Raw genomic sequence first — 23,607 nt, 5'->3', positions numbered from 1 at the left:
GAGAAAAATAAAAAAGAGCAATTAAAGAGTGGCATATATATATATATATATATATTTATTTATTTTCATGTGCCTCTGCACCCCTATTTTCAGTCACCAGTAAAGGAAACAGGGGCTCTGCTGGTGGGTACGCAAAGTGATCTCTTAGAAAGGCAATTTGGAAATATTTACCTAAAATCTTACGACCCACAAAACCCACTCTTAAAAAAGTTATACTAAGGAAATATCAATGATGTAGTAGGAAGATTCATTAAAGTTTTATTTATAATAGAAAAAAATGAGTCTATGTTTTCAACAAGGGACTAATTAAACAAATTTTTGTTCATTTGTATTATGCAGTTTTTAAAATAATATATGATATAAAATTCATGACACTTTGTTAAGTGAAAAGCAGACTATAAATTAACATAAACACATATAAACACACATACACACATACAGATGACCAAAATTTTGAAAAGGTTTTTAAAATAATTGCATATAATATTAACAGAGGCTACACAGATAAATGGGGGCAATGTTGGAATTTGTTTCACTCTTCTTTGTATTTTCTGCATTTTTCCAGATCTTCTACAATGAGGAAAAGTATTTTTTCTGGGAATCTGCATTGAGTCACCTTTGCTATATCTTATTTTCACAATTTTTGCCCATTCTTTTTTGATCCCAAATAAACATTAGTACTAGCCCCAGTGGTGGCGCTGGAGCAGGGTAAGGGATGATGGCTAATTGTTTGAGTTTTTTTGGCAATACTTTCTAAATCAGAAGCTGTCCAATAAATTATGCTGTTGAAACACATGAGAAAAGTCATTTGCACTCTCTTACTTGGGGCTCAATAATTTAAATAGACCTAAGAAAAAAGACATTTACTAAGAAGTAAAGAAACATCTTTTTCCATTTATTGGAATAATTAAATAACCAACAGTAAAAATTTCAAAATATATATACAAATATTAACTTTAAAAATTTAAAATATAATGAAACTATAATATATATATATATATTATATATATATATAATTAAAAATAGATTAACTGAGCATCCTCAAAACTATATAAATATGGGATTATTTATGAAATTCTTTACAGATGTAACATCTATTCTTTGAATAAAGTCTGAAATTTGTTTATAATATTCAAAATAAGAGAGGAAGTAGTGAGTAATAGCTTGCCCAATTAACAATTGTCCAAGGAGAATGATTCTGTTATTTTTTGCTTGTCTTTTCTAATACCCATTCAATCACCTAGAGGGAGAAGAAAATATGGTTATGGTTCATTTCTATTAAAAATATAAGTAATAGAAAAAGATACTGTTAAAACTTCAAAAGACTATAGTAGAAATTTTAAAAGAAAAAGTAACATGTCACAGTCTCAAAACCTGTTTTATCTTAAAAACACGTTTTATTTTCTAACTGGAGAGCACGTTTTGCTTGACTTCCACTGCAGAGTATAATAACTTCCCACAGAAGCAAATGCAGATTCTGCTCTATTTTCTCACCTTTATTTTAAAATGTTTCAGCCCTAACTGGTGTTGCTCAGTGGTTAGGGCATAGGCCTACAACTGAAGGGTCCTGGGTTTGATTCCGGTCAAGGGCACATGCCTGGGTTGCGGGCTCGATCCCCAATAGGGGGTGAGCAGGAGGCAGCCAATCAATGATTCTCTCTCATCATTGATGTTTCTATCTCTCTCTCTCCCTCTCCCTTACTCTCTGACACCAATAAAAATATATGAAAAAAAAAGAGTGTAAAGAGGAAAAAGGTCCCTTTGCCATGAGAGACTTAAAAAAAAAGTTTCAAATGTTTTCAAAGGGTCACTAGAAAGAAATCAAACCAAACTTTTCAATCAATGAACCAAAATGGATGAATTTTTCCAGCTCTTTGGATGATTTATTTAAAAATTTTCCTTTCTTAGCATCATTATAGAAACTTGTTCACAGAGCAACCTGCTGGCCAACATCTATTACTAAGTATTTCAAAGAGTGTCCTTACTGTATAGACAACAGCATCAAAGCTACTTTCAAATACAACAGAAATTTGACTGAATGTAGTTTTGTGGGAATAAATGATTTACCTGTACAGCATTGTTGTTTGCGGTTTTCTTCATTTCTTCAAATAGACCCCTTGACGTTTTAAGATCCTAAACATAACAAAATACATACAGCATTTTACAACTTGCACATTAACTTACAGAGGACAGTCATTAGTAAATAACCTTGAGATTATCCTTTGTTTTGCCATCTCTTGTGTGAGAAGCATTCCTTTAAAATCTGCTAATCCTTGGCTACCCAGTCATCTTCAAAAAGAGATACTGAAAATCTTACTGGAAGCTCTGTCTTGTGTGTAGTTTATTCACTGGTGTCTTTACCCAGTAGGGGGCCAGTTGGCTTTTTTTAAAATGCAGCCTCTGACTCTTTTTTCTCCAGAGACTATTTCCTGCCCTGTCAGGGGTGGGGAAGAAAACTAGAAGGAACAGACCTTGTAGTTAGCACTGTGAGAGAGGGACACTGAGCAAGTTGAAGGTTCCCCAGCTCCCTTTGTAGAACTTGACTGAATTCCCCTGCTTTCCACGAGAGCTGGTGTTTTCGAGTCTGAGCAGGTCAGAGACGGTGGCAGCTGAATTGGTTTGTGTCTCACTGGTATTCTACTAAGCGGGCATTTAGGTCATAAATTCATTTGCTCATCTACACCACACTTCCATTTGCTTTGTTCAACAATCTACAGAAAAACATGTCTACATTTTTTCTTTCCTCTTTTCTTGGGTTTTTGTACTTGAATACTATCTATCTATCTTGAGAGATTTTAGGAAGAAGGTGAATTTAATACATGTGGTCAATATGCAGTTTTAAATATTTCTTGAAGCTTATTATCAACTAAATCAAAGGCTTATGAGAGAAATACTGAGGATACCAATTAAAATGTGGTTTTGTATATATGAGGACTAAAATCAAATAAATTGAAATATTTTAGCTCCATTTTTTCTACCTGCACTTTTAAAAGAATCTGGCAACAAGTTATAAGCAATTGGTATGAGAAATACTCACTAACCATTATTTCAAATAGGAACATGAGAACGTGACCTCCATTTTACCATTAGTAGAGGAGAGACCGTACCTTAAGGTAGAACTTCGAGATCTCAAAGAGACGCTGACTGCAGGCCGTGAAGCACTCGTGCGCCTCGGTGATACTGTGCTTCTTCAGGGTTTCAGTAACCACTTCTTTCAACATCTTCAATAGAACATAAGACACGACTAATATTTTGTGGAAAAGGTACAAACGTTACTTCAGCTTTGAAGCTAAATTCTATACAATACACAATCATGTAGCCATGCTAAAGGCAAAACTGAGAAGAAAAGAGATCTGAAATGTCTACAAAGTCACACATATCACAGGATACTATCTGTTAGCAAGAAGTGACTGGAATATCTTGAGAGGAATTAAAATCGTGGCTATTGAATTGAAATCTGAGTGTAGGAGCTATACACAGCAGTGTATTTATTTTTTTATTGGAAAATTTTAAACACTGAAAAATAGAGAGAAGATTTTATAACACATCTCTATCTCAATACATCTATCAACCACTATCAAGAAGGATCAATCTGTGGCTAATTTTGTTTCATTTACCAGCCACCCACTTTCCCATTACCCTTCTTGCACTGGATTATTTTAAAGTAAATTATAGATACCATTTCATTTCATTCATAAAAATTTTAGACATACATTTGAAATGAATCAAAGGAATTTCTTGCCATATAGAATTAAGAGAGAGAGGAAATAAACCGTTACCCGTGTATGTTTCTGTGACCTTGACTCCTTAGTTTGCCTCAGTGCCTTTGATTCATGCACACTTTTTTGACCTGAACTGGCCTTTGTGGTGACTCTTGGAGTTTTATAGCTATGAACAGGAACAGATGGACAAGTCATAGATAATGCTCTCTCAGGCTGTGGCTTTTTGGATGTCACTGCATGGTGGTGGTGATTTGTATTGCCACTCATCTGAGAAAGAAGAGAATCTGAACTTTCAGATTTCACAAGTCTATTGTGGGGAAAAATATCAAAAACATAGATTAAGTGAATCAACAATGAAGTCCATTTTCTGTCTTAAATGTTACAGCTATATCATTTGAAACATAAACCCAAGAAAAGCAAACAAAATTTCTTGCTACTACTGCCTTAAATAAGCAATCAACATCATATTATACAGTTGCTCCCTTAGTTCTTCAAATGAGTGACTAAAACACAGAATTTCAGCAATATTACTATTGCCCTCCCCATGAATTCACAATTTCTCACATAAATCAGCTAGGGAATGCCTGGTGGTGCTATTTATAGATTCAATACTTATTTGTTAAGTACTTATACTTTCTTATTAAATAACTAGAGGCCCGGTGCACAAAAATTTGTGCACTCGGGGGGAAGGGGAGCCCCTCAGCCTGGCCTGTGCCCTCTCGCAGTCTGGGACCCCTCGGGAGATAACGACCTGCTGGCTTAGGCCTGCTCCCGGGTGGCAGAGGGCAGGCCCAATCCCTAGGTGCAGCCCCTGGTCAGGCTCAGAGCAGGGCTGATTGGGGAGTTGGGGCGCCGCCCCCTGTCATGCACAGAGCAGGGCGGATCTGGAGGTTGCGATGCCACCCTCAGTCACGCTCAGGGTAGAGCCGATTGGGGGGTTGGGGCACTGCCCCCTGTCACACTCAAGGCAGGGTCTATGGGGAGGTTGCGGCGCCACCCCGTCAAGCACAAAGCAGGGCCAATCCGGGGGTTGGGGCGCTGCCCCCTGTCACGCACAGAGCAGGGCCCATCAGGGGGGTTGGGGCTCCTTACCCTGGCACGTACAGAGCAGGGTCGATCAGGGGGTTGGGGAGCTCTCCCCTGTCACGCACAGAGCAGGGCCAATCAGGGGGTTGGGGAGCTCCCCCCTGTCACGCACAGAGCAGGGCCCATCAGGGGGTTGAGGAGCTCCCCCCTGTCACTCACAGAGTAGGGCCGATAGGGGAGTTGGGCCGCCCCCTGTCACACACAGAGCAGGGCCTGTGGGGGGGGGTGGGTTGGGGCGCCGCACCTTGTCACACACAGAGCCGCAGGGCTATCAGGGGGTTGGGGAGCTCCCCCGTATCAGGCACAGAACAGGGCCGATCAGGAAGTTGGGGCGCCTTCCCCTATCAGGAACAGAGCAGGGCGGATAGGGAGGTTGTGGCCCCGCCCCCTGTCACACACAGAGCCGCAGGGCGATCAGGGGGTTTGGGCCCTGCCCCCTGTCACGCTGATCCCGGTGCCGGGAGGCCTTGCGGTTCCGCTGATCCCGGTGCTGGGAGGCCTCGCGGCTCCGCTGATCCCAGATCTGGGAGGCATATTACTCTTTTACTATATAGGATAGAGGCCTGGTGCATTAGTGGGGCTGGCTGCTTTGCCCTGAAGGGTGTCCTGGATCAGGGTGGGGGTCCCCACTGGGGTGCCCGGCCAGTCTGGGTGAGGGGCTGAGGACTGTTTTCAGGCCGACTGAAGCTCCCAACTGCTCCTTTCTTTCTTTTTTTTTATTCTGGGCCAGCTTTAGCTCTGGCTCCAGCTCTGAGGCTTCTGCTGCTGAAAGAAGGTATCTGGTTTGTTTCAGTTCTATAATCGAAACAATGTATAACTCCAGCTCTGAGATCCCAGGCTCACTGAAAGCAGGTTTCTGGGGTTTTATTTAGCTTCTATATTTGTTACAATGTTTCTTAAACTGCAAGCTTAGAGGCCGGCAAGGCAGGCGGGGAACGTTGGAATCCTCCATCACTGAAGCAAGCAAGCCTCATGTTAGTTTCAAGCTGCCTGGCTGCCAGGGCCATCTTGGCTGGCAGTTAATTTGCATATCGCCCTGAGTAGCCAATGGGAAGGGTAGCGGTCGTACGCTAATTACCATGTTTCTCTTTTATTAGATAGGATTTTGCCAAAGAAACCATAACCTATGGTTTGGTTTCTATGTACATATGCAACTATCTGTGCAAAATAAGTGTTAAAACAAATACAAATAAAACTGACTCTTGCTTTAACCTTTCTAAATGCTTCAATTTCCTTTTACAAGGCAGGGTCTCATAGTTTTCAATTCTGCTATCCGATAGGCCACAATATACTTTGTTTCTGGAACGCGTCAGAAATAAAACACTGTCACAAAATACGGTATCCTAAATGAACTTGCTTTTTAGCTTTGGCAGGTGTAAAAAGGACCATGAATTTTTAAAGTCCTCATGAAAATAATTTAGTTATTTTATATCAGAGAAATAGTGTTCTAACATTATTATTGTTCAAAAAGAAGATTTGAATGTTTCACTTTTACATTATTTCATACTTTTTGAAAGATTTAAAAACAATAATTTAAGACTTGCTTTAGATGCCAAAGACCTAACGTTGACAAAGATTCTGAAGATAAATTCAAGTATTTGACTATTTTATTCAGCTAGCAAAAAAAGTATCCGGAAAAGTTTTACATAATGCATTATTATATTATGTAGGCTTTAAATCTTTATTTATATGAAGCAACTGGTATTTATATATTTGAGAGAGGGAGATGGAAACATCCATTTGCTGTTTCACTTATTTATGCATTCATTAGTTGATTCTTCTATGTGCCCTGATCCAGGCTCAAACCCGAAACGTTGGTATATCGGTACACCATTCTTACCAACTGAGCTACCTGGCCAGGGCCTCAAACAGGTGGTTTTAAAATGGTGTTGCCTGAAAGGAGACATATGTACTACTTTATGTAATATGTAATATGTAATACTAAGACATATGTAATACTTTAAACAATAAAATAACATTAAAAATAATAATAAAAAAAAAATAAAATGGTATTGCCTGGAACCGCCCTTTAAGAAGCCAATGTAAACAGGAGCTGTGAGGGAGCGGGAATGAAGAGCTAAGAGAACTGCCATCCCCAACACCCTCTTCCACAGAGCAGCGCAGCTGCTTAATCTATTGCATAAGATCTCCAGTGTTCCGTGGCTGGAAAACTTCACAATCCATTGTGTTAATGGATTGTATATTAGCATATAAAGCAAGCAAAAGGGTGTTTTTTCCAAGTCATTTGTTTTTATAACTTATAAGCAAATCATCAATTGCTCACAATAAAAACAAAATCCCTGGTATGAAAGAATTAATCTAAAACCTATGCAGAAAACAACTTAAAAATATGAAAGATTACTATGGGGGGAAATCACCTAAGGACTAACATACTTTCTGTCCAGATACTATTTGTGTGTACTTAAGAGCACCTTCTTTTGGGACCCAGGCAGTTCAGGTCTCTCGATCTCCTTTTCAACCGGGATGCTTCAGTCCGGAGTTCACTCTGTAAAGCTTCTCCGTCAGGGACACTTCCAGGCTCGGATAGAACCGCAGGAGATGGGAGAGGGCTCAGCACAGTGGGCACTAGAAAACTCTCTCTGGTGCAAGTAGTTTGAGTTTCATAACGAATAAGACGAGACTGAAGTTCAGAAAATCCCCCATCTCTTTCTAAAGATTTTCGATCGTCCAAGCAATATCTAAACAAGAGGAAGATCATGAGAAACAAAGCCCTCACAACAGCAATTAGAAAACACTTACTTAAAAAGTTCTTATTTCACTTCCTAATAACGTTTAGAAGGTTGAGCGAATGGCTGACTTCCTTCACAAGTTTTTCTCGCCTGCTAGATGACATGGCAAGAGATTTAAAAATCTGAAGTACCATCTGATTCCTCTTTGACTGTTTCTGGGCAATAGGTTAAGTTAATCCCCTGGCTTATTTCAAAACAATACAGTGGATGTTTCAATACCTTTTAAATCTCTACCAACCTATAATTTCTCAGCATGGCTGATATGTAGCAACAGGAAATGCTGACTTCTGTTAGGAAGGGCAAGTTTATTTTCATCACAAAGATTAAAAGCGTATAAAGGCACTCTAAACTGGCTCACCAAATAGTTGAGAACAGTTTGAATTTTTCCTTTGAAACTCACTTCCCACCTTATTGATGGATCGACAGATTTTCCTTCAAACTATGTGGCCGTCTCTGTACATGTGGCTTCTCCTAAACCTGACTCAGGGAAGCAGTGAGATGACAGCTCTGGGAATCTCCGGGCTTGAGGAAATCCCATGTTAAGTACAACAAATAAGCACATCAGGAACATCAGCTATGAGTGTGTGACCTTGGAGAGAGCTTCACTTTCCGCCATGCCACAGCTGCATGGAGGAAAAACATGTCGTTTCACATACTGATGGTAGGGCTACAGAAACCAACACCTTTCTCCCTTACCCATCCTCTTTGCTTGTAAAATTCTAAGATGCTTCCTACTAGTAAAATCAGATTTTGTGTCCATAAGCTTTTAGTTCAACTCCCAAGAAATGTCTCGCTACCCGAACCTCTGATGGAGGTTTTAGGGACTTACTCTCTCCCTAGGGACATTTTCATATTGGATTTCTAAGAGTATAGACTAGGGAGCCAGACTCACTGGATTTAAATCTGGCTCCCCAACTGATTAGCTGTGTGAACTTGACCAAATAATTTAACTTTATCTAGGCTTCTTGTTGCCGCGTCTGCAAAATGAGATTTATAGCAGTCATCTCAAAGAGCTGTTGTGATGATTCTTTGAATGGGTACAAGTAAGCACTTTGAATCAGTGCCTGGAACATGCAAGCACAGCAGTCAATAGATGTATGCTGCTGCTGTCATTATTATTATTACTCTCATTGCTATTATTATTATGTCATCATCATTATTGGGTTTATTTTCTACCACAGCATATGCTAATAATACTCAGAACAGCCAGGATTTAAAACCAGGTGATGACTTCCAAGTGTGACTTAAACCACTGCAGTATACTATCTCTTGTGTAAAGTGTAAAGATCATTTTCCTCAGAGGTCCACCCCTGCCTAAACCTTAGAACAACCTGAAGAATTTTCAGAAAAACTAACTCCTCTTCTTCATGCCTAGAGTTCCTGATTTAATCCGTCTGGGGAGAGACCCAACCATGGACATTTTTTTAAAAAGCTGTCTAGTGGAGCCCTGACAGTGTGGTTGAGTGTTGACCTATATGAACCAGGAGGTCACAGTTCGATTCCCAGTTAGGGCACATGCCTGGGTTTTGGGCTCGATCCCCCGTAGGGAGCGTGCAAGAGGCAGCCAATCAATGATTCTCTCCCATCATTGATGTTTCCATCACACTCTCCCTCTCCCTTCCTCTCTCTGAAATCAATAAAAATGTATTTTTTAAAAATACAATAAAAACAGTCGAGGGGATTCTAAAGAAGCTCCCACTTAAATACGACTAAGGTAAATTTAGTTCAAACAAAAAGTCCAATCTGTAATCACTGCACAAAAGGATTCCAGCTAAAAACATGAATACTTTAAATAAAAGGTTTAGCTAAATTCAAGTTTATTTGAAAAACATACCTGACTTTTTGATGTTAGAGGAAAAATATAACCTCTCAAATAAGAAATTCTTTCCCCAAATATCAGAAATGAAAAGCCTGAACAAATCTTTTCATGATTTAGTAGTTATCTCTGAGTTGCCTGTTGTTAACAATTCCAAACTATTTAGATTTAAATTAGCATTTTATATAGGACTTCTTTCAGAAATGATATATTATTGGATGTTGTAGCTCTGATTGCTCATTCTAAAGTCCTCAAATCCAATGTCTTCCACACTCAGAAGTTTTTGTCTTAGTTTCATGTTGCATGTTCAATTATGTTGTTCCTTGTATTTCTGAGTAGTATGACTCTGAGTACATATACCAGTTTATCAATCCCTACTCCTATTGTACACCTAGGCTGTTTCCAGATAGGGTTATTATGAACAACACTGTTCTGTACATTCTTGTACAAATCCTTTTGCAAAGTTACGTTTACAGTTCTTAGGCAAATACCGCATAATGGAATTTCTGTGTCACAGGATCTGAGTATTCAAGTTTTATAAGAATCTGCCAGATCTTACATCTTCTGAAGTAGATATATCATTTTATACTCCCACCAACTATGTGCAAGAGTGCTGATTGTGCCACATAGATAGCCAATATCTATCAGTCTTTTCAATTTTAGCAATTCTGGTGATGACACGGAATTTTATTTTATGGACGTCCTACATTTTACATAACAAAGCCCCTAAAGCAGCGGTTCTCAACCTGTGGGTCGCGACCCCTTTGGCGGTCAAAGGACCCCTTCACAGGGATCACCCCTTCACAGGGATCACCTAAGACCATCCTGCATATCAGATATTTACATTACGATTCATAACAGTAGCAACATTACAGTTATGAAGTAGCAACGAAAATAATTTTATGGTTGGGTCACAACATAAGGAACTGTATTCAAAGGGCCAGAAGGTTGAGAACCACTGCCCTAAAGTTAGACATTATTTCTAATATCTCTTATTTTAAATAACAATGTGAATAATACCTTTGCATAACTTTCAGTGTAAATCACTAATTTTTTCATTAAGCTAAATTAAGCAAACAGATGTTATCAACATCTGCAAAATTTTCTATTCTACATTTCTTGCTAAGATCATTTCTGATATTTATGTTTGACTTGCCATGTTGAAGGGGTTCTTTTTCACTGTGTGCAAAATTGGAAATAGCTGGTTAGAGAAAAACTATGCATTTTATATATTTTGCAAATTCTTCCACTACTTCTAATAGTCTTTCAAATCTCTACTCAACAAAAAACAAATAAACAAAACTTTTGATCTCCTTTTCTTTTTTTCTTTTTTTTAATATATATTTCATTGATTTCTCACAGAGAGGAAGGGAGAGAGATAGAGAGTCAGAAACATCGATAAGAGAGAAATATCGATCAGCTGCCCTCTGCACATCTCCCACTGGGGATGTGCCCGCAACCCAGGCACATGCCCCTGACCGGAATCGAACCTGGGACCCTCCAGTCCGCAGGCCGACGCTCTATCCACTGAGCCAAACCGGTTTCGGCTTGATCTCCTTTTCAATACAAAAACTCTTTCAAACTTTTTAGTTTTCTTCATTTTAATTCACTGGCTAGAACATACAGGAAAATTATTATTTTTTTTAAAGTGATGGCTGCAGATATCTTTTCTTGCACCTGACTTTAATGGGAGTTTTATTTTGATGCTCAAAAATAAACTAACTGAAGATTTTGCCTCTAGTGTCAAACATAAATATTCCTTCTATAAAATAATCTTCTTTAAATGTATCAAGGAACCAAAACATCCTAGAATGACTTACTGGATGGCGACCATCTGTATTTTCTCAGATTGCACTACTATCTACCCAATGTGCTTAAGCTAGAACATTAAAGAAATTCATATCTCCTGCTTTCTCATCCCCAACATCTAATTGGTTTCTCAAGTTCTTTACATAGCTCTTAAGTTTATATTTTCCTCCCTGTTTTCCCTGTCTTGATAGTATTTTAGTCTTCCAACATCTCTTACTTAAAATACTTCAAAGGACAGTTTATCAAAGGACAATGAGATTGCTTTCAATGAAACAAACCTAAGCATCTAATTTCATGCTTTAAAAATAAAAGCTTCCTATTGCCTCAAAAATAAAGATCACTTTCCCTTCCATATCAACAATGGTTTTCAATGACTTCATGATATGGCCTCATTATTATACAATATACTTATTACTTTTACTAAAAAATGAAACTGTGCCCTGCTGGCGTAGTTCAATGGTGGAGTGTCAACCTATGGATCAGGGGGGTCACGGTTCGATTCCCGATCAGGGCACATGCCTGGGGTGCAGGCTCGATCCTCAATATGGGGCATGCAGGAGGCAGCCAATCAGTGATTCTCTCTCATCACTGATGTTTCTATCTATCTCAACCTCTCCCTTCCTCTCTGAAACTAATAAAAATAAAAAAATAAAGAAAAAAACCCCGGAATTGCAATTTCCTCTTCCTAGAATTGTACCTCTGTACTTCATTCATCCCCCAGATATTCCCTTTTTGTCAGGTAAACTCCTAATCATTCTTTCAAACTTAGTTCAGACTTCTCTTTGAAATTCTCTCAAATAGTTCCTAGCGTTAATTTGTTGCATCCTCTGGGCCATTATCTATCTGTATTTCAACACTGTACTTACATCATGTGTTTCAAGTCCGCAAGCCAATCAAAAGAGTATATTTCTGCTGTTCACTGATAAACTTAAAAGTTGCTTCTCAAAGATTAAGGTAAAATCAAGTCCTTTTCTATTTCAATTTATGAAAAATCAGTGTAAAATAATGTCTTGCTTTAAGAATGTGAAGTATTTTCCAAAATGAATCTCTAATCTTGAAAATTTATTGTAAAACATATTAATGATCACCATCTTGTCCTTGTGAAAATGGTAGGTGTGCACATGCCCTTGGAAACTGCTAATACCTTTAAGCAAGAGAACCCTTTGCAATTTTATTCAAACTGGTCAATTAAAATTCTACAAAAGTGCACACAATATGAACATGTTACAAACAGGAACACATTTCACCTAATAGTGCCTGAGCAATTACAGTGTAATTAGTGACCAGGGAATATTAATGGGACCAGAAGTAGTGTAAATACATTCATACACAGACACCAAAATAATTCTGATTAAAATATCTAGTAACTAATAGTAAGATGTTTAAATGCTATAAATCTGATTAATTATCCAGTAACCTTACTTTTTACAATAGAAGACAAATTATTTGTGTACGTTCTACTTTGTTTTTCGGCGTATTTTCTCTTTGGCTCTGTATCTCAATTTATATCATTTTATTATATTCACTCTCAAAACACAAATAGTATAAGCTACATCAACAACATGCAGAAGAGTTAGGGGAAAAAAAAAACTTACTCAATTCCATGATAATGACACACTGAGGCTTTTTCAAAAGGTAAAACTTGAAGTTTCCGAGGACTGAGTTCTGGGGTCAGAACAAAAGTCTTTTCCCTGAAATAAAAATTGTAAATGTATATTTAAAGTTTACTTAGTGACAAAGAAAACTCTAGAAAATGTCTAAATAAAGAAATCTGACTTCCTTCATTTCAAATGAATTTTACATAGGGTAAAAATTAAGATATCACAAAGGGTAATAAGAAAATGAAGCAGGGATAAGCCTGTGGATTTTGTCTCTTACATTTTCTGTGTCTCAAGTTTCCGAAATTGTAATGTCACTTATTTCACAAAACTATTCTGAAACATGACTAAATCAAGATTGGAAAATGATCTGTAGTGGAAATTCAAGAAGAAGCATTATTCTGGGATTTTTTTTTTTCTCTTGATCGAGTGGACTAATGTCTATGCATTTAGTTAAATTCTTTTTTTGCAGAGGAATAATTAAAGTCAACTCAAATATCTGGTAACAAAGGTTGTATTTACTTCCTACTATAACACATGGACCTAGATTTTTCCTTACAGGGAATGTAGTCATCTTGACATGGACTTTAAGAGTCAGCAAGCTATTAAATATTACAGATTATTATAGACTGATTTCAGTTCTTCTGAGGTAGATTTTTCAATCAGCAGGTATGTTAAAACGAATCATATGGTGAGCCCTAGCCAGTTTTGCTCAGGGGACAGAGCATTGGCCTGAAGACTGAAAGGTCCTGGGTTCGATTCCGGTCAAGGGCATGTACCTTGGTTGCAGGCTCCTCCCAGGCCCAGGTCCTGGTCGGGGCTTGTACAGGAGGTAACCAATAGATGGGTTTCTCCCACACTAATGTTTCTCTCTATCTTTCCCTCTCTCTTCCACTCTCCCTAAAAAAGCAATGGAAAAATATCCTCGGGTGAAGATTAACAAAAAAAACAAAACTAATCATATGGTGAGCTTACATAAAGTATCCAGGCTTAGCCCTTCCCATACCTAGGAGACATCAACATCTTGGGAGGAAGGTCACTGCAATTAGGTTAAGCTCTCCTGGTTATTCTAATGGGTGGCTGTCTCCTCTGCCTAAGTTGGAGGCACAGGTCTAAGATACTGGATCATGTTCCTGAAGCTCAGATGGGTGGAGTAGGGAAGGGAGAATTACGCATCAGTGGTCTTTACATAACAATGAAATGCCAGGGGCTTGAATGCAGTTTTGGAAATGGTAAATAGAAAGGCAAGTAGATAGAATACAAACAATAAATCTCCTACCACATATTCCCCTCTATGGCATTATTAATTAGTAAATGTGGCACCACCCATTTGTTACTGAAAATCATCTAGGGTACTATGATAAGCATTTGTAATTATTACGTTAAAATGTAAGACATATGCTCCATAATAAATTCTAAAAACCAGAATTTATATTCTAATGCATCTACTTAAAGTGTTCACAAAAAGTAACACTAATAAATTGCAATGACCCCAGTATTTTGACTAGTGACTATAAAAGCGAACATTTTGTAAGACAAAACTCTTTAGGTACCTGCCATTTATTTCACTTCTTTCCTTTACTATGTTGTATCCATTTCTTATTTCAAGCACTCAGCAACTTTATCTATTTTTGCTTAATTTTACTCACACCTTGTTCTTTCTAAAAGAAACATTTTAATAAGTATGTATTTTGTCAATATTTAACATTTCTTTGGAATATTCATAGGGGTTATGCCTGAACTTTAATTTACTATAGCATTTTGAATGGCTCCTTGGATAGGTAAGCATTTAAGAAGAGTCTACAAGTTCTTGATTCACTGCCATGAAAACTTGCCCTTAATAGAAAACATATTTGATAATGATGCAGTTCTTTACTAACATCAAGGAACTATATCAAACTTCCCTAAAGAAATTACTTGTGAACTACAGAAATAATTAAATATATCTCCACTACTACACTGAATTCAGAAAGACCTGTGGCCACAAGAGTAAAGACCTCCATAATTCAGTTTGGGCAGACCCACCTAACTCTGCCAGTTCATGCTTCATGATTTAATAAAATACTAATCTAAAACTAAATAGAAGAAAATGTTATATACTTTTTGACTTTCTTGATCCCCACAAAAACGGGTATCAATCTCTCAAAGGTAGGAGGAAAAGAAAATTACTCTAAAATTACACAATTTTTGTCATTAAAATCATTAAGTCATTAAGACCCAGAGTCAATGCTCAAGTTTTCAAAGTCGCTCCCTCTCTCTGTAGTGAACATGCACATGAAGGCAAAAGTTCTATCATTATTTCTGAAATATAACTACTTTCAAATAGAGCCTTTCCAAAATTTACCTTTAAAATCAGTATTTGTCAAAATAACCTTTGTTAAAGTGACTGAAATGATCTATAATTTTTAGTGTCCTTTGGAAGGGTTTTCAAAATAATGGATTAACAAAAAGAAATTGGGTTTGTGAACAAATTATTCAAATCTCACAAGTATTTGATGTCATGATTTTAGCTGCAGTTAGTCAACAACAGCAACACCTAGTTTTTATTAACTAGTAACTTAGTAGAAGTTATCTTGGAAGTCAAATTAGTTATAAATTATTCATGGAGACACTGAATTCTTACTTAGTAATGTTATAGTTTCAAAAGAATTTTTATTCCATTTTCCTATTTCTTCAGTTGAAAGATGTGTTTTTTGCTACTATTAGGAATGACTGACAATGTCATGACAAGTACACAGCAGCAAAATAAAACCTAGACAGTAATACAGAAATGAGAATTAAAAATATGTATTTGCAAGTCAAATTATAATTTTTTCTTAAAAAGAACCATCCTTCGTATACAAAGAACCTCAGCATATTCCCTACTAATTTTCATAGGGAATATGCTGAGGTTGCTTTTATTCTTTGTTTCCCTTACATTCAATACCACAAAACACTGGGACATTTGGTAAAATGTGAGGATTATGGCCAACTGATAAACACTGAGATCAAATTGAGAATTCTGCCTAAGTGGCACAGGACACCAGTAAACGGGAAATGAGATGCCATGTGTTTTTTCAATGACTTTTAAAAAATTAATTGGAAATTATAAGTTTATAACTTACCCCCTTTGAATGTGTAAAGGCTGAAGATCTCCAACTGGTAATCCTTCTGAGGTAAAGAATTTCAGCAATTCTTTAGCATCCAATAATGTGGTCGAATCCCGTGCACACTCCTTGTGGCCCAGCAACTGTTCAGATGAATGAGGAAATGAACCAGCTCTAGGAAAATAATGTTATGTAGATTTATTAAAAGTGGATTAGAATTCCTCATAATTAGGAAAAGATGACATGAGCAGAAACCAGAAAAATACACAAAGAAAATTGAAGAATTACACATTTAGGAAGAAAATAAAGTAAAATCTTTGCAAATCATTTAATATCAAAGTATATTTTTAAAAACCTCTAGATCACAGTTACCATATCAATAAAGGTTACTAAACTAAATATATTCTTACTAGAGGCCTGGTGCACAAAAATTTGTGGACTGGGGGGGGGGGGAGGGGGCCCCCAGCCTGGCCTGTGCCCTCTTGCAGTCTGGGACCCCTCGGGGGATGTCCACCTGCTGGCTTAGGCCCACTCCCCGGGGGATCGGACCTAAGTTGGCAGTCAGACATCCCTCTGGCAGCCCAGAAGCCCTCGGGGGATGTCCACTTGCCAGTGAGGAGCAAGGCCTAAGCTGCAGTCGGACATCCTTAGTGCTGCTGAGGCGGGAGAGGCTCCCGCCACCACCGCTGTGCTGGCAGCCATCAGCCTGGCTTGTGGCTGAGCAGAGCCCCCCCTGTGGCAGTGCATTGAGCATCTGCCCCCTGGTGATCAGTGTGTGTCATAGTGACCAGTCATTCCCAGTCGTTCTCATGTTAGGGTCAATTTGCATATTATCCTTTTATTATATAGGATAAACTAGAGGCCCAGTGCACAACTTTGTGCACAGGTGGAGTTCATCAGCCTGGCTGGCAATCAGGGCCGATGGGTGCCATGGGAGGTTGGCCAGCAGGGGTGAGGGGCCACAGGAGGTTGGCCGACTCGGGGGAGGGGCCAAGGGAGGTTGGCTTTGAGAGCGCACTGACCTCCAAGGGACAGCTCCTGCGTTAAGCATCTGGCCCCTGGTGGTCAGTGTGCATCATAGCGACCAGTTGTTAGGTCGCTTAGGCTTCTATATACTAATATATAGATGATGGCATGATTATTTAGTAGCATGAAGTTATCAAATTCATAAAATTTATATCAAAAATCTCTTGTATATTCTGAAACTCAACAATATTGTAAATTTTAAAGGTAGAGACAGAATGTTCCAATTTTCTAAGAACTTAAAAGATTACTTGAAGCACAACCATGAAATTAGGCAGTACTCAGAAATCTCTCCCAGGTCCCTTTGGGCCACGATTATGCCACTATGACTAAGCACTGAATCATTATTATACCTGACATATATGCAGGACTGTATATTCTTCAAACTATTTTACATACAATAGTCTTAACCCTACCAGACTGCTGTACCGATTTTTTGGTAATTTCCACACAAAGGTGGAATATTGGCGCTAGATGAAAGGTAGATGAAAGGTAGACCTATTTTCTACAATGTCTCCAAGTTCCATCTTATTCTAACCACTTGTTTGCATGTAACTAACATTTTTCTATATCATGCTGGTTTTTTCTCTTTAATGCTCAGGAGCCCAGGTATAGGGGACAGTTAGGTTCAGGGCCTCAGGTCTGGTAGGATTAATCCTCACAAATTTCCTTGAAAAAGACAGGATAGGTCTTAATTCAAAATCAAGTTAGCACCTGAAAATAAGTACTTTGTAAAGTGAAAATCAGCAAACCAAACCTAAAAAAAAAAATCATATTCCTATTTTTCAGATGAAGACACTAACGCACATAGTTTGCATTACAGAGCCAGGGTGACACAGCTATTTGAAATGACAGTCAGAAGCAGACTGACTCTGAATTGGGTACGATTTCTACTCCATCACTCTATAAACCCGAAAAGCTCTTAAAAAGTTTTAGAAACTGGAAAGAGAAAAACACTTCAGTTTCAGAGCATTTTAAAGGTTATAGCAAGTACTGAGTCATAGATTATGCTATGGCCTGTCACCAAAGCATAAATAAAACCTTTACTGGCACAGAAAACTATTTCCTGACTTCATATCAATTCAACTCTTTCCTGGTTATTTTACTACTCAAATCAAGCATTTTTACTGATAATTATGATAAAATGATGACATTATGGGTTAGGACTGACATTTCTATACATTAACGACCCATAATGTACCGACGGTGCCCCTTTCCCCTGCCCATTCCCTTTATTTTTAAATTGAAAATATAAATCTAATAAAAACAGACAAGAGAATTCTCAAATATGTTCTATGAACTTTATATTCCAGGAGGGCAAGAACTGCATTATGAGCTTAATTTAATTTCTATATAGCTATTCTCTAATAGTAACTCACAAAGGGTTCTTAATGAAAATTACTCTCAATCATTTTACAGGCTGGATGGAATGGGGAAATGTATAATTTGCATTTATATAGAGTCCTGGACACAAGGATATCAAAGCAATTTAAAAGCCCGTTTGTGATAAATTACGTTACCAAATATGTCTTGGATTAAAAAAAAAAAAAACACAAAGAAACAAACACCAAAACAGTGACAGCACTTTATCTTGTTCAGTGTTTTCAAGCTTGCAAAGTATTTTTTCATACATATTCTCATTAAATTTTCACAACTTTGAAGGAGAACTCATGTTGTCATCCCCATCTTAAAGATGAAGCCACAGGCCCTAGTCAGTTTGGCTCAGTGGATAGAGCATAGGCCTGTGGACTGAAGGGTCCCAGGTTTGATTCTGGCCAAGGGCACATGCCTGGGTTGTGGGCTCGATTCCCAGTAGGGGGCTTGCAGGAAGCAGCCGATCAATGATGTTTCTATCTCTCTCTTCCTCATCATTCATGTTTCTATCTCTCTCTTCCTCTCCCTTTCTCTCTGAAATCAATAAAAATATGTATTTAAAAAAAAAAAAGATGAAGCCACAAATTCACAAACAGGTGACTGAGTTTGTCTAAAACCAAGTTCTTACGACTTCTGAATATCACTACATATTGGTTCTCCAGTTTAACCTATTTTAACACAAAACAAATTCTGGAAATATGCAACATAATTTTTGTCCACAACCAAGAATTTAATGGTATCTCCCATATTTTGAAGTACTCACAAGTATTTATTGAGTATTTTACTTTGTAGATCTCATTGTGAGGTAGTAAAAAGAGTTCACTGATGATAATTTATAGACTCATAATCACGGCTCGTGATTTAGTGCATAGATTGACTTGAGGCAGGAGAAAGGAGGTGAGGAGTGAAAGGAGATGAACATATAGATGTATAATGAGGTAGAAAAGGTACAATAAAATAAGTCTCACGAATAACACAGTCCTGAGATGCTTAAAAAAGAAAGATAACAATGAGTTGCAGCATCAAAAAAAAAAAAAAAAAGGCTTAAGAAGAAAGGTGATATTTGATCTAGACCTTGAATGACAAATAAGCTCCTAGTCCAAGATGGTGGATTAAACATATACATTAGGAAAAAACTAAGATGGCGGCATAGGTAAACACCGGAAAATTGTCGCCTCACACAACAATTGAAAATTACCGCAAAGGACTGAGCAAATATCATCCAGAACAACAGGAAGGCTGGCTGAGTGTAAATTCTACAACTAGAAGGAAAGAAAAGCACGCTGAGAGCCAGAGGCGCTGCGGAGGTGAAGTGCAGAGGTACGGCAGCTCGCGCGCGAGGAAAGGGGGTGGCGCCTGAGGACGCGGCTGTCTTTTTGAATCACAAGCTCCTGACTGCTCTGAACTCCGGTTCCGGGAAGTCTCTGGGGACCCAGGACTCATACGGGGAGAGGCTGGTCTGTCCGGCAGCAGGCGAACTTGAGGGCGGCTTTCCCTCAGAGGTGCTTGCAGCCGTTACCGGGACACTGAGACGCGCGACTCCGGGCGGAGAATCGGCCATAGCTGCTTTCTCCGCCCTTTGACTCCCTGAGACCCCGCCCCACCCAGGCTGCGGCAGAGGCTTTTGCATGTGAATGTACCTAACTGCAGCCGAACCAGGCAGACCCGGAACTTCCAAGAGAAGGCCCAAGGCCCCGCAGCGGCTTGCATTGCTTCACAGCTGAGCCTCTTCATGGCTCCTGCTGTGTGGCCTCAGGCAGAGGCTGAATTAGCACCTCCTTAGATCCAGGAGCCACTGTACCCAGTGGTCAGAGGGGGACCACCCAGATTGCAACTCCTCAGATCCATAAGGGACACACTCAGGGAGCAGACTCAGTGAGCACCAAAGCCCCACTGAAGCAAGTCTTGCCCCAGAAGGGTGTCTTCAGCACAGAAGTTCTCCCACTTTAGACACAGCTGATTCTCACAGCCAATTGGCCTGGAGGTCAATTCCTCCCAGTGATTCTACAACAACCAAGGCACCAAGAGTGCACCAAGAGTGTCCACCCCAGGTAACTGGGGAGGCTGAGCTACTGGGCCCTACAGGACACCTGGCGCACAGGGCCACTCTATCAACACAGGGAAGCTGCCAAAATGCGGAGACAAAGAAACAGGTCACAAATGGCAGAAATGGAGGAAAGCAAACGATTGGATATAGAGTTCAAGGCCACGTTTATAAGGTTTTTCAAGAATTTTATGGAAACCGCCGATAAATTTAATGAATCCCTCAATAAGTATAGTGAGACCATGGAGGACATGAAAAAGGACCAACTAGAAATTAAGCATACACTGACTGAAATAAAGAATAATTTACAGAGATCCAGCAGCAGACAAGAGGATCCCAAGAATCAAGTCAAAGATTTGAAATACAAAGAAACAAAAAATACCCAACCGAAAAAGAAAAAAGAAAAGAGATTCCAAAAATATGAAGATAGTGTAAGGAACCTCTGGGACAACTTCAAGCGTACCAACATCAGAATTATAGGGGTACCAGAAGGAGAGAGAGGGCAAGATATTGAAAACCTTTTTGAAGAAATAATGACAGAAAACTTCCCCTACCTGGTGAAAGAAATGGACTTACAAGTCCAGGAAGCGCAGAGAACCCCAAACAAAAGGAATCCAAGGAGGACCACACCAAGACACATCATAATTAAAATGCCAAGAAAAAAGATAAAGAGAGAATCTTAAAAGCAGCAAGAGAAAGACAGTCAGTTACCTACAAGGGAGTACCCATATGACTGTCAGCTGATTTCTCAACAGAAACCATGCAGGCCAGAAGAGACTGGCAAGAAATATTCAAAGTAATGAATAGCAAGAACCTGCAACCAAGATTACTTTATCCAGCAAAGCTATCATTCAGAATAGAAGGTCAGATAAAGAGCTTCACGGATAAGAAAAAGCTAAAGGAGTTCATCACCACCAAACCAGCATTATATGAAATGCTGAAAGGTATTCTTTAAGAAGAGGAAGAAGAAAAAGGAACTCTTACCATTTGCCACAGCATGGATGGAACTGGAGAGCGGATAAATACCACATGATCTCACTCATTTGTGGAATATAATGAACAACATAAGCTGATGAACAAGGACTGATCCAGAGACGGAGAGGCATTGATTGGACTGTCGGGACTTGGAGGGAAGGTAGGGGAGGGTGGGGGTAAGGGGGAAAGATCAACCAAAGGACTTATATGCAAGCATATAGGCCTAATCAATGGACATGGACAACGGGGGGGTGAGGGCATGAGCGGGGGGGGGGTGGGGGGGTAGAGGGTAACGTGGGGACAAGGACACATATGTAATATCTTAATCAATAAAAAATATATTAAAAAAAAAAAAAAACATATACATTAATCTCTCCACTCCACAAAGTGAAATCAAGATGTTGAAGTACTGGACACTAAAAGTCATAATAGGGTTAAAAAAAAAGAAAAAAAAAATGTTGGACCAAAGAGTTCAATGAATTTCAAAAATTTAGAAACTAGAACAAGAGCCTCAAGGAGAACTAGAGATAAAACTAGAAAACAAGTAGAATCTATCTTCTTCGTCCTGTCCTACAAAGCCACAGCAATTCTAAATGTGGGTTCACAGTGTGGCAGTGGGCAAAAATCAGATGACATATTCTAAGAATCCTACTAGAAGAGTTGTTTAAGTACCACCCTCCCACACCATACCTCGCCCCTATACTTTTTACCTCCAAATTAAAGATAAAGAAACTGCTCTCTGAAGACCCACAACTAGGTGCCTGCCCCAGTGTCAGCAGTGACATTCCCAGAATAAATCCCCCTCAGTATAAAGACCAAGTGAAGCTTGTCAGGCAATCTCCAACCTGCATCTCCCGTCTCCCAAATATTAAACCAGGTGACAGGAGGTTGGGAACAAGACTACACAAATATAGGGGAAGTACAACCCAACTACCTATACAGAGCAGCCAAGTACTAAATTCTTCGCTGTGAACAAATGCAAACCACCAGACACAGGAGAAAAACTACACATAAAAGACAAACACCAATGGAATAAAAAAATCAGAACCAAAGAATATTCCCGATGAACACACGGCAGAGAGATTCGGCTGTGGAAAATTCCACACACAGGAATGGTCAAACAACTGTCTTCCTTTCTTCCTTCTTTTCTCATAAAAGGAAGAAGACGAAGGCCTCTGGTGGAGATGAGAGTTCTGGAGAAACCACTTTGGCTGAGACTGTCACAAGAATGGCTCTTAAGCTGAAGTGCTCAGAGGCAGGACTGCACAAAATTACAGGGCTTGTTAGGGGTGGGGGTGGGGGGGGGCCTGCAAATTGGCCTGAATGTGACTCAGAATGCAAGGTGAGATCTAAAGAAGCATCTAATTAGTCTAGGAAGGAGTCGAGTTGAGATCAAATTATAATAATACTAAGTGAAACCATTTGACTTTGCCATTTCTGTAGGTTAAAAAAAAATGGTCAGATATCAGCCATTGCCCATGATTTGGCAGAATGCTCAGGGTTGGAGATCAACTTGGCCAGGTAGACCGAGCTGTACTGCTTTACAAAGACTGCTCTGCATGGCTACTTCTGTTACTACTTAATGCTTGCGGTGTTCAAGAATATTAACAATTGATTTTTATTTCAGAAAAAAATAAAACATGAAAGAAAAGCTTTATTAATCATAGGCAAAATTCTCCTCTAATTAAAGAGGGGAAATTCTTTCAAAGGAGATATGGGGAAAATCAAAATCCTGGTTAAAGCTGGAGGTATCCATGCTTAGAGTTAGAAACTGGGGGGAAACATTCTACTCGCTACCAAATGCAGTGAGGGGCTCACCTGGGCCCCAGCACCTTCCTCTCTCACCTGGGAGCCCAGAGGAAAAACAGAAAGCACTCTTCCCTGCAAAGGCCTAGATCGCTCTGCCATTCCTCTGCTTCCTGCAGCAGGAGCCCCTCGCCCACCTGACCCACTGCATGCCAGCACCCAGCATGGCAGCCTGAGGGCATGTCAGGCACAGACACACGCAATGATGACTCCGATAACAGGGCCCGCCCTCCTATCCTCCCTCCCTCTCTCAAATCAATAAAAATATATCCTCAGGTGAGGATAAAAACAACAACAACAACAACAAAAAACTAGTATCTCATAAACACAGTGTGAGACGTAAGAAAGTTCACTTAAAAATATTGAGCTGTTGCCCTGGCTGGTGTGCTCAGCAGTTAGAGCAGGGGTGGCCAAACTTTTTGACTCGAGGGCCACAATGGGTTCTTAAACTGGACCGGAGGGCCGGAAGAAAAGCATGGAGTGTTTGTGTGAACTAATATAAATTCAAAGTAAACATC

The 23,607-nt window shown here is 39.2% G+C and overlaps 1 protein-coding gene across 4 annotated transcripts in view; it reads right to left on the bottom strand.

Annotated features, from left to right (window-relative positions):
* Positions 1-241: 241 nt before the first annotated feature.
* The window catches only part of LOC118670785 (MDM2 binding protein), a 55,660-nt gene continuing 32,294 nt past the window's right edge, over positions 242-23,607 (bottom strand). Inside the window, exons 16-22 of one of the 4 annotated variants that reach the window (XM_036338173.1) lie at positions 15,886-16,041; positions 12,779-12,874; positions 7,241-7,507; positions 3,780-4,029; positions 3,108-3,221; positions 2,068-2,133; positions 242-1,240 (exon numbers count right to left, since the gene is read on the bottom strand). In XM_036338173.1, the coding sequence (XP_036194066.1) occupies positions 1,202-1,240; positions 2,068-2,133; positions 3,108-3,221; positions 3,780-4,029; positions 7,241-7,507; positions 12,779-12,874; positions 15,886-16,041 (988 nt within the window). In that variant the 3' untranslated portion in view covers positions 242-1,201. Of the gene's footprint in view, positions 1,241-2,067; positions 2,134-3,107; positions 3,245-3,779; positions 4,030-7,240; positions 7,508-12,778; positions 12,875-15,885; positions 16,042-23,607 lie in introns of those variants that run through there. The other 3 variants (XM_036338174.1, XR_004972473.1, XM_036338175.1) reach the window with 3 other exon arrangements.

Source organism: Myotis myotis, unplaced genomic scaffold, assembly GCF_014108235.1.
Source record: "Myotis myotis isolate mMyoMyo1 unplaced genomic scaffold, mMyoMyo1.p scaffold_m19_p_16, whole genome shotgun sequence".
Classification (NCBI taxonomy): Eukaryota; Metazoa; Chordata; class Mammalia; order Chiroptera; family Vespertilionidae; genus Myotis; species Myotis myotis.
Note: the sequence above shows the minus strand (reverse complement) of the source record. Positions and strands in the feature narration are given on the sequence as shown.